The sequence below is a fragment of the Anas platyrhynchos genome, chromosome 15 (genome assembly GCF_047663525.1).
Source record: "Anas platyrhynchos isolate ZD024472 breed Pekin duck chromosome 15, IASCAAS_PekinDuck_T2T, whole genome shotgun sequence".
Taxonomy (NCBI): domain Eukaryota; kingdom Metazoa; phylum Chordata; class Aves; order Anseriformes; family Anatidae; genus Anas; species Anas platyrhynchos.
Window position 1 is genome coordinate 2,735,296 of NC_092601.1, and position 10,456 is coordinate 2,745,751.

The 10,456-nt window shown below is 38.0% G+C and overlaps 1 protein-coding gene and 1 long non-coding RNA gene across 2 annotated transcripts in view; one reads left to right on the forward strand and one right to left on the reverse strand.

The window, feature by feature from the left end:
• Positions 1-10,014, reverse strand: LOC101792736 (phospholipase A2). Its single transcript, XM_027469125.3, has 4 exons — positions 9,749-10,014; positions 5,690-5,855; positions 2,836-2,942; positions 1-343 (listed from the first exon to the last, which is right to left on the reverse strand). Exons 1-4 carry the CDS (start codon positions 9,795-9,797, stop codon positions 198-200), a joined length of 468 nt encoding a protein of 155 aa, XP_027324926.1. The 5' UTR covers positions 9,798-10,014; the 3' UTR covers positions 1-197.
• The window catches only part of LOC139998753 (uncharacterized), a 19,561-nt gene continuing 19,090 nt past the window's right edge, over positions 9,986-10,456 (forward strand). The window contains exons 1-2 of the long non-coding RNA XR_011803634.1: positions 9,986-10,161; positions 10,284-10,378. This is a non-coding gene — a long non-coding RNA (uncharacterized lncRNA). The remainder of the gene's footprint in view (positions 10,162-10,283; positions 10,379-10,456) is intronic.

The following is a 10,456-nucleotide window of genomic DNA, read 5'->3' on the forward strand; positions in this document are numbered from 1 at the left end:
TGCTTTTTTAGTCCATGTATTGTAAAAGATAAATGAGAATGTAAACGTTTACTTCAGTCGTTCTGGGATAGAGAAGCTAGAGTGGCAGGAAGGAGAATCAAGAAAGCGAAAAATCATTTATTGTCAATACTGTGATAAAAATAGTCTTTTTAGTTTTAAACGCATATGGAGTTTTCATAAAGGCTGATGTTTTGTACCTAATATCTACACACAGGCTGAATCTCACCACACATAACATCTGGCCACAAAAGGTACTTTGTATGATAAGGAGCTTTAGAAAAACATTTGGCAGCTTGGCTATCACATTCACATGCCATTTTTTGACACTTTTCTTCTATTGATTCTGAAAGAAAACAAATAAGTTTGATATTAGTTTGAAGTAATTAGAAATAACAAATGGAACTACTGCAATCATTACTTCCTATTCTATGTTTGGCAGATAAATAATGCAATCCTTTACAAAACAGCAATCATACTTTATTTTACTCTTGTAGTTCAAATGCAACAGGAACTGTACTGAACTTTAGTAAGACAGTTCTTTTGCGTATTGTGAAATCTGTTGCATTTAGACTGAGCTCCATGCAAGGACAGCTCAGCAACAGAGGATACATAAGCATGCTTTGCTTTAGCAAAAGTTCTCTACCTTCTTTAGAAAAGGAATTCTGGTAACTAATTCCTCTGGAAAGTGATATGTAACCCTCTTTTCCTGCCCTTTTGCTCTAGTGAAATTTGAGTTTGGGAAGAAATTTCCATTTCACATGTGCTTTTACTCCATTAAAGGATGTAGCATTAAAAATTATCTATGTGTAATAAAGAATGCAAAGGTGTTCCATCTTCAGCTTATATTCTCCCTGCTCCCCCCCCTTTTTTTTTTTAATTAAGGTATTCTGTAAGAAGTTAGGTAAAGTATGTTAAAGTACAATAAAATCCATCTCTAGCCATGGTTGTTTTGTAATTGTAGTCCTTAACAGAAACTTAGTAGGGTTTTTTGCCATGAATGCTGTCTTCTAGCATTAATGTTTCTTGTTGGCATGAACGGTTTCTTCCACAGCAGTATGTTTTAGTCTTATTGTGCCAACCCAGAAACGCAATTTTTTTTTTCCTGCAGCAGTCTGTAAACTGAAAAAAAATTGATTATGTTTTGTCAGAGCGTGAAAGCTTACCTCGATCTCTGCTTGAGATTTGTCTAGGAGCAGAACAAGCATTCAGTTTTGTGATGAAGAAACTCAAATTCTGCTATGAAATGTGACTGTTTTTAATGTATATACGTTGATGTTGTAACTAGCTACCCTATAAGCTTCTCAATAGCATAAGTAGTATAAATAAAATGTTAACTGAGAAGACTAGAGAAGAACTATTTTTTTATTTTTTTTGGGGGGGGGGAGGAAGGGAAGGGTTATTGCTCCAAACTTTGCTAGCATACCATTTGAGAAAGTTATTTTATTATTTTGTTCCAACTTTATTTATTGCTGATATGCTTATTGCCTTGACTAGTATTTCAAAATGTCAGCTTCTGGTCTGGAATAGGAGCAGAACCTTTACAGCCAAACATAGGCTGACTGCAATTTGACTGTTAGATAGTTTAAGAGAGAAGATGCTTAGCACTTCCGGAGCGGAGGAGGAAATTACTAAGTAGAGAGTCTATATGAGCTAGATGCTTGGGCAAAATAGGGGTTGAATGAAAAGGAGGAAAGAAAATAACATCAAAAAACTTCATCTGTTTTCAGGTCAGGCAAATATTAAATTGAGTTGTGAAGCGAGGGCTTTTGTTTTGTTTTCTCTGAATGACCTACCCTGCTACCTGTAAAATATGTCAGTCTGAGAGTTAACTTTTAATCAAATTTATAAAAGGGCCTGCACTTTTGCAATGCAAATAATAAGATACCCTGATTTGTATTCTGGGTAGTAGCATACATGCAAAATAACTTTGACATAAAAAATATATTTTTTAAAAAGTGTTAAGTGTTTTAAGGGCTTGCAAAGCTTGGGGGCTTCTTAGGTGTTATAGCTTCAAAAAGTTCTTTAAGTATATGTGAAAACACTGAGTGTTGTAAACAAATCATAGAAAAGACATGTTGCTTCTCCCTGTTACATATATTTGTTTCATTTCTTTATCATCTCTTTGTCCCTCCCTTTTATACTGTAGCTTGGCATGTATTACATTCATATTTTGGAGCAATCAAACAAGCTTTATCAGGTTGAATTTTCAAAACTACATTTTATGGCTTGTGGACACGCTATTTCAATAAACAAATATACTCATCAAATAACTTATTACCTCAGTGTTTGAACTTTTAAGTTTTAATTGCAGTCACTTGTGCATTGCAGTCACTAGCAGTGTGGTGTGCAGTCAGTCAGTGGTAAGTATGTCAAAAATGTGTACATTGTGAACTTAGAAATGGTATGTAATATTTTCTGCTGAGTATAAAAATGATCCTTTTTAAACAGCTGTAATTTTCTGTCCCTGTTTGTAGCTGCTTTCCAGTTGGAGACCATGGCATAGCGTGGGTTCCTTAATATATGTACATGTTACACAGCTTGAGTGAGAATGGGTAGGTTGGTTTGTTTATTTTTGAAGTATTTTCTGAAAAAATAATAGAAACTTGTAGATCAGAATTTTGCTTGGTTATGTCAGCAGGTGGGGATTTAGAAAAAGAAATTGCATTCAGTTGGTATAGTCATGCTTTCTAGAAAAATAGCATACCCTGCAAAGAGGTTGCAAAAGGAGGGAAGGTAAAATAAGGATTTTGCAGTTAAGGAAGCATCTCTTTATGAAGTCCATGAGGCAATCAGTACAAGAAAAACTAAACCCAAAAACATTAACCATCCACTCACCACACATGGCAACATTGTCTTCACATTCCCAGTGGTAACTTTCTATCTTAGGGTGACAACCTGCTCGTTCTGCCTTACCATAGCAGCAGTCATGGTTAAAGCAGCACCTGAGAGAAACAGAAATGGGTTTGCCTTAATTTTACTGTAGTAATTTACAGTCACATAATCCAGATGGCTTTTATCAGCATATTTAGTAGGTTGTAAAGTAATAAAACAGTAAATGTATGAATGTGCAAAGAGTTGCCTAACTGAATCAAAACAGGATAACTGTTTAACAGATAATATAGACATTAAGTATTCTTTCAGGGGAAAAAAGTGTCTGATACACATTGATTTAGTTGAACTTTCCCTTTCATCTGTAAGAATCTATCAAGTATTCTCAGTTTTAAACAAAATGCCTACCCCCTCCCTTTTAGCCCCTTTCAAGAAGATGATTAAACACCAGTATAGTTTGTCAGATAATAAGTGACTTATTTTTCTGCCAATTATTGATGACTTTTGTAACAATTTTGGCGGAGGGAAGAGTTAGATGAGAAAACTTGTTAGGCCAAAGCATACTACCAAAAATGTCTTTTCATGGCAAAGTCCTTAGATGGTGCAGGTGAACTGTTCAGTAACGCATAGGCATGGCTGCAGTTTAATGTCATATACCTAAAACTGTTTACTCCCTATCATTCAAAAAAATAGAAAATTACCCCAGATCATGCTTTAAAGGTTATTCTTTCCACATTTGAGACAATGAATTCATAGACTTTCTATCACACTGTGGAACTAAACAGTATAGGTAAGTGTTAATGGCATATTTTAATGCTTAAAAAAAATAATTATTCATATGGTGTAGAAACACTGCAAGCCCAGAATAGCAAGTAGGGAAGGACCTGAATTCAGATAGATAGTTTGCAAGTCTTTGCTGCAGACTGTTCTTTTTCCTTAGTGGAAGAACAGGATGCATCTGCAAGCTTTTTGCATTCAGTCATTGTTACCTCCTGGTAGCCTACAACTATCATATTATAGTATGTACGTGATGTTTAGCAATGGTGTTTAGGTTGCCTGAGGAATCTGTTTGCAAGAGACCTCATGGCATTGACTTTTTCTCACTTGAAATGACTTTTTTTGTATGCTTGTTAAATAATTACGTGGTAATTGTACAGCAATCTTCACTTAAACATCCTATAGTACTTTACAGGCATTTTGCTATTCAATTTTTAAGTAGCTCAATACATCCATTTTACATGTATGAGTAAGTGTCTTCCAAGAAACAAAAGAAAAAAATGGACTCAGAGTCTTCATAGCAGGACTAAGGTAAATAAACCAGGAAGTATGTCCTTTTCTTTTCTTTTCTTTTTTTTTTTGTTTGCCACAGTTCAGTCTATCTTCATGTCTCTACAGAAATAGCAGTCTTATTAAGAATGCCTCTCTTATATTTTTAGAATAACTTTAGACCTAATTTAAGAATTTAATATAAAAAACAAATGCTTCTGTATTTTAGATGTCTTATAAAAGCAATAAAAATTGTCTCATTTTGAAAGTTTTTGCGATAAGCATAAATTTAAATTGCAGTAAGTATTATACAAATAATTCCATTACAGACATTCTTGCTTCCGATTAAGTATTTCTGTAATTTCACTTAAATTGTTTTCAGACCTAATTCTGAATGTAAACAGTTCACAGTGTAGCTCATGACTATAAGAAATACAATTTGGTAAGAGTGTTTGATGCTACATGTTAATTAGTGCCAAATACTAATTTGGTCAAATGCAGAAGCAGAGTAATTAGCCACTTCTGGCTTGTTCTTAATATTACATAGCCATGGCTTGTGCAGAATAAGCTTCTTGCTATTATGGGACTTCTGTAAAGTGAGAAATAGACTCACAAGGAAAGATTAGCAAACTATAGATGCTTCACCACTATCTTTGGTTATGCAATTAACTATAACTAATAACAGATCCTTCTTTTCATGTGTTCCCAGCCATAAAGCAGCAACCACAAATACTCTCTTTTAAAACAATAGAACTTATGTGCAAAAGCTTGAAATACATATGAAAAGATCCTAAAAGTTTAAGATCTGAACACAACTACTCCGTGCAAAAAACTCGGATGCAAGCTCTCTGTATGTCTTTCTGTATGTTCTACCCCAAATGTAAGTGTCAGGTATTTGTTTTAATTTGTTTTACAATATAATCTGGTTGGAAAGTGATAACCAAAAGGTAACATATGGTGGGGAAATTTATTGTTATAATGATAACCTTGAAAACGTAAAACTTTTATTTAACTTTTATTTAACTACAATAACCATGAAATCATCTCCCTGACAGCTAACATTCAATTATTAGTTAAATTGATGGTAGTCAGTGTAATAAGGTCTCATACTAGATTTAAAAGGACTGGTTTTATAATTATTGTAGTAATGATTCATAGCTCCTCTTATTCAAAAGTTATTTTTCACAGGTTGAATTTTGCACAACTTTCTATGTACTATTCATCCCATTTTATTAGTGTTCAAAACAGAATTGGAATCAAAAGACTTGCAATTGGGGCTTTTTTAATAGATAGTTTGAATGTTTGAGTTTTTAAAACGTCTCTAAGAAGACTTCAGTTTTCAGCCAAGCAGCAACAGCAAGAAAACTCAGTTGTACCATGAAACAAATATTAATGCAGTAAGACTTTGAGATAAAGACTCATGTAGGTCTACAGTGATACTATTTAAATAACTTCAGAGTTTCTTAGCATTCTGAAGAATTTAGAGTCAGTTCCCTTGTTGATGTTAAATAGGCCTAATTCATATTTGAGTCCTTTTTCTCTGTCATTTGCAAGCATTCAGCACTTTGCTACTCAGATAAATAGTTACTCTTACCAATCTACTCTGTCCTTGGGCCATCCTCTTCCTCCCAGTCCACAGTAGCATCCATATCGTAGGTAGGCAAAAGGAGATCGTCCTGTAGTACATCTAATGGCTCCGGCTAATTCCAGAATTCCTCTTTTGTTCCTTAAACGGGCTTCCCCAAGAGTGCCTCTATAAACTATGGAAGAAAAACTTTGCGTTGAATCTAATGTGCAGACACAGTCATTTATGTTATTAGTATTTATTTTAACTTTGATAATATATATCAGTACTTTGAAATAATGCTCCATTCTCTTTTTGAAACTCTGGGGGACAGTGATTGACTGTCCTTGACCCAATCCCTTTTCCCCTACTTGGTAGTGAGCAGAATACTGAACAGCATTCAGAAAAGGTGTTGTGTTTTCCTCCCATAAAGGCAGCATATAATGACAGACTTCAGTCATTTCTGTTCTTAAAACTGGCTAGAGCTAGCATGTTCTGTGGTCTAGATCCACAAGTCTGCTAGGACTAGATGTACTAAGTGTTGACTTTCTCCTTATCCTAAAATGCAATTTTGCCTATGTTATTACTTTATATAATATAAAATTCACACTTGTACAAGTATATCCTTTTTCATGGGGTACTTTTTTTTTTTTTCCCACTAAAGTATCCTAATTTCTAGGTTGAGATGCCAAGTAACTGATTTTACTGGGGGAGAGAGGAATTTCTGTTGTTATAATAAGTTGAAGGGATGAATGGTGTGTGTATAAATTTGGGAGGGAATTCTTTTTGTTGATGTATGTGAAGGTTGTGAAGACTGTATGATTAATGTATATTTTAATGATAATTCCCCTTCAGGGAGCAGAGAAGCATGTGGGTGCTTGGAATCATTTATAGGGAAATTAGAAAAAATGTTGGTTGTTTAAGGGATTCTCACCATCATTTCTACAGAACAAGACTATTGAAGGACTTTATTGTAGCCATCAGTTCAATACTAAAGCTGTCAGGTCCTGGGCAGATTAACGTTGGGACACCATGTGACTCTTTTTAGGGCTTCAGGTCATCCTTCAGTTTTAGCTAACACATCAAAGACCCTGGATGGTAAATAGGCAGCATTTCCTTGCACTGAAGGCTCCAACCTATTTTCAGAAATTTTTAAGTCTTAAGTTATTTTTACACCAGCATTGAAAACATTACCTTTGCTATCAGTACAGGCTCAATAAATTACTGGAAAAAAATGTTGCAGTAAGACTGCAGCATTACAAACTAAAACAGCTCATAATCTTAAGTGGTTAGTTTTGCTAGTCCTGTAGCTAGCCAGTAACAACTGAAGGAATGACGTTAGTGGCTAACGGCAAAGCCAGGTTTGCTGTACATGATGTTAGTAACTGACGAAACCCCAGAAGCAAGTGAAGAATGTACAGAGTGTATCTTGGTTCTTGGCTGCTGGGGAAGGAAGGTGTAGGAGGGCAACAAGACAGAAAGAGAAAGGTAAGAACTTCCAAATCACATTTCTGGTTACATCACAGTTGTCTGTTAACTTCGGAGAAATCACAATCCCATATTTAAATCCAGGTAAAATGGAAGTTGTCTACTCCATGGCGAGCTCAAGTATAATTTTTTTGAAGTATGCCACATAAATTAAAAGGAAATGAAATCTTTATCCTTGGAATTTTTCGATGTTACAGCATCTGGACATCCAGGTATAAAGCAAGGCTGTATTGTACCAGATGCTCAAAACGAGGCTGAAGGAAAGGTTTGTTCCAACAGCTTTATAACCCAAGTATAATAAAAGCAATGAAGGATGCTCCTAGAACTCACATAATGACAGAAACAGGAGGAGTATTAGCACGGTAATGATAGCGTTAGTGTATTAGCAGCACAATAAATGTTTACAAAATATTTTATCAGAACTTCCATGGAATAAAGCCAAAGAAAATGTTAAAATTTCAGGTGTTCCTGCTCTCAAAAGAAACCTTTACAGACAGGTATTTGGAGGTTAGGGGGGAAACAAAACTAACAAGAGATCAGCAAACTCAAGTTTAAATGGATGTGATATACCTGATTTGGAAGTAAAGGTTGAAGGAAAAACAATGCTATACCAATTTTAAGATTACTTTACACATTAAAAATAGCAGATGGGGACACAAACACAATCTATTCAGTTCTACGTGATTCTAATGAATAAACCACAGAGATTAAAAGCTACCAGGTGACTTTTTGAAGAGTGAAATTAAGTTAACAGTGAAGGCAGCCTGAGAGAAAGTAACACTAAGTAATCACATTATGTTGGTGTCCTGCCTGATTTCAAATCAGTAATTTTGTTGCCCAAATTGGAGTCCTGCCACATTTGGAGAGTTTAAAATTCATTGTACCTTCATGGTTTGTCACCTGTATGAACTCTTAAGCATTTTGATTGTGCTATACATGGTTATAGAATTATACAATACTTTGGGTTGGAAGGGACAATGTAATAATTAATATGTTTTTGTGAGATGTTTTCTGCCTCAGAAATGGTCTTTCTCACCTCATCTTGTTGCACAGACTACTGATACGCCATCTCTATGAACTGTGGTTGCGTATAAACTATGAACAGATAAATTTGCCTGGTACTGTGGACCAAGCATTGAGAAACAGGTAAATTGCATTTCCCTTCCTCCTCACTGCCTACAGAATGGGTGACTGCGATGCTTGACTCAGCTGTCGGGCTGAAGCCAGGCTCTCTCTGTAATGATTGCTCTAGGCTGGCACAAGCAGTGAAACAGTCTTTCATTGTTTTCCTTAATGTTCTTGCTGAGGTTTGGGCTGTGCAAAGGATGAAGTCTTGGAGGATGATCAAAATGCAGAAGGAATAATAGGGGCACTCTGAAGTGAGGAAGCAGAATTGGGGCAGTGAGCCTTGTGGAACATAAAGTTGGCCCCATTATGCAAGCACGTTACCTTGTGGTCTTTAATCAGATGACTTTTTTTTTTTTTTCCCCAGACCCCTGATTCATTCTGTACAGAGGATATGCTGTAAGAACAGGTCAAGGCTCTTGCCCTTAAGGTCTTTCTATTTGTGAGATTTAGTTTGCTGAATTTGCAAGTGGTTTAAGAATGTGTGGAAAAGTGCAAGAAGACAAAAGCGAATCTCTTAGTTAAAGCAGCTGAATGCTATTCTGGAAAACTGGATTTTATCCTTACAGCTGTTAGAGAGGTTCAGCATGAGGTTAGTTTTAACCCTTTAAAACAATGCCTCTCAATGGTCCCAGCCTGCTGAATATCCCAGGGCTAGAGAAACAAATTACGAGTGTACTGCTGAGAGCTAGGCTTTGAGCAGTTGATGTTTCCTGTCATTTAAAGTAGCAGAAAATAAGATTGGGTTCTGTCATTTCACCATGGAAACCTAAAATTAGTAGATGCTTTTATTTATGTGTTAACTTAGCTACCTATCTGTAAAAGAGGGATGATGATGGTATAGTTTCAAAAAAGTGTGGAGTAAGTACATTCAGGCACTATGCTGATGAATGCCTCAAAAAATCTATGAGGAAATGGAATAAATTATTACAACCGGTCTCTAATACTGTTTAAGAAACAGGATATTAATTTAATAAGTAGGGGACAAAAAAAAATTAAATACCTGCTAAGTGAGCAGTCTGTTATAGTCAGGTACGAGGCAGGGGTCCTTTAACTACATTCCCGTGTTGTAACTTACTCCCGAGGAATGAGTCGGTCTCTATGAATAATCCCGCTGTAGCTGTGCAGACAATCCTAGCACCAGCAATTCCTTACTTCAGGACTGCTTTGTGCCTCGGGTGTCTTATGCCCTGAGCTGGGTATGGTAAAACATCCTGCCTCTGTGGAAAGGTTATTACACCTGCAGTTGGGTTTTACGTACCAAACTTTTACACATTTTGCCTATTACTGATGAACTTCTGTTGGGGGGGGGGGGAGGGGGGGAGGAAAGGCAGCAAAGCTCCCCCCAAGATGCAAAGCCCCCTTCCAGCCTCCCCCCGGCCCAGCAGCTCCCCTTGTCGGGGGCAGGTCTCAGGCCGGGGTCGCAGCCCCTGTAGCCCTGCCCCCGAGCCCCGTCCGCAGCCCCAGGGCACTCACCAGCCAGCAGCAGCAGCAACAGCAGCAGCGGGGCCGGGCGGGGCGCCATGGGCAGCGGGGGCGAGCAGCGCGGCCTCGCTCTGCGGCCGTCGTGCGGGACTGAGCCGGGGCCGCCCTCGCCGGCCCTAAGAGGCTGCCCCCGGGCCGGACACTGCGCTCCCGAGAAGGGAGGAGCCGCGCTGGGGGCCCCAGCTGAGCGGGGACAACCCCGCTCCGCTCTCAGTGCGGCTCAGCCTCGAGGCGAGGGGCCGAGCAGCTCGGCTCTGCTGCGGGGTGGTGCCCAGCGCCGGGTTCGTGCGCTGAACCGGGAGGCCGGGGAGGCAAAGCTGCCCCTGCTGCTGCAGCCACCCGTGGAGCTGCCTGTGTGCTCCGCAGCTCGATCGAAGGGACTTTTTAACCTTCCCTCTGGCAAAGTAGGCTTATACTGAGAGCTCTCTCTCTCTCTCTTTTTTTTTTTTTTTTTCCACTTCCAGATCATTTACTTCTTGTATATGCTTTCCCTTCCAACTCTTGGATTATTTTGCAAAATCTACAGCTGGGTGTCACATTCCGATCGTGGTGTCATTGCTTCTCAGCACGCAGACAACACCGCTTGCTTTTACATCACTTTTCTTTGCTGCTACATTCCAGGTATTTCATTAGAGTTTTTATTGTTGTACTAAAACCAGTTCATTTCTTCATGCAGCTGGGACCCCTGAAATCCTGTGT

Excerpts from the sequence above, each read along its gene's own strand:
- LOC101792736 (XM_027469125.3), bottom strand. The coding sequence starts at position 9,797 with ATGGCGCCCCGCCCGGCCCCGCTGCTGCTGTTGCTGCTGCTGCTGGCT. Across the intron at positions 2,943-5,689 it reads CCCAAGGACAGAGTAGATTG|GTGCTGCTTTAACCATGACT; the intron begins GTAAGAGTAACT and ends TGTTTCTCTCAG. Across the intron at positions 344-2,835 it reads AGACAATGTTGCCATGTGTG|AATCAATAGAAGAAAAGTGT; the intron begins GTGAGTGGATGG and ends GTTTTCTTTCAG.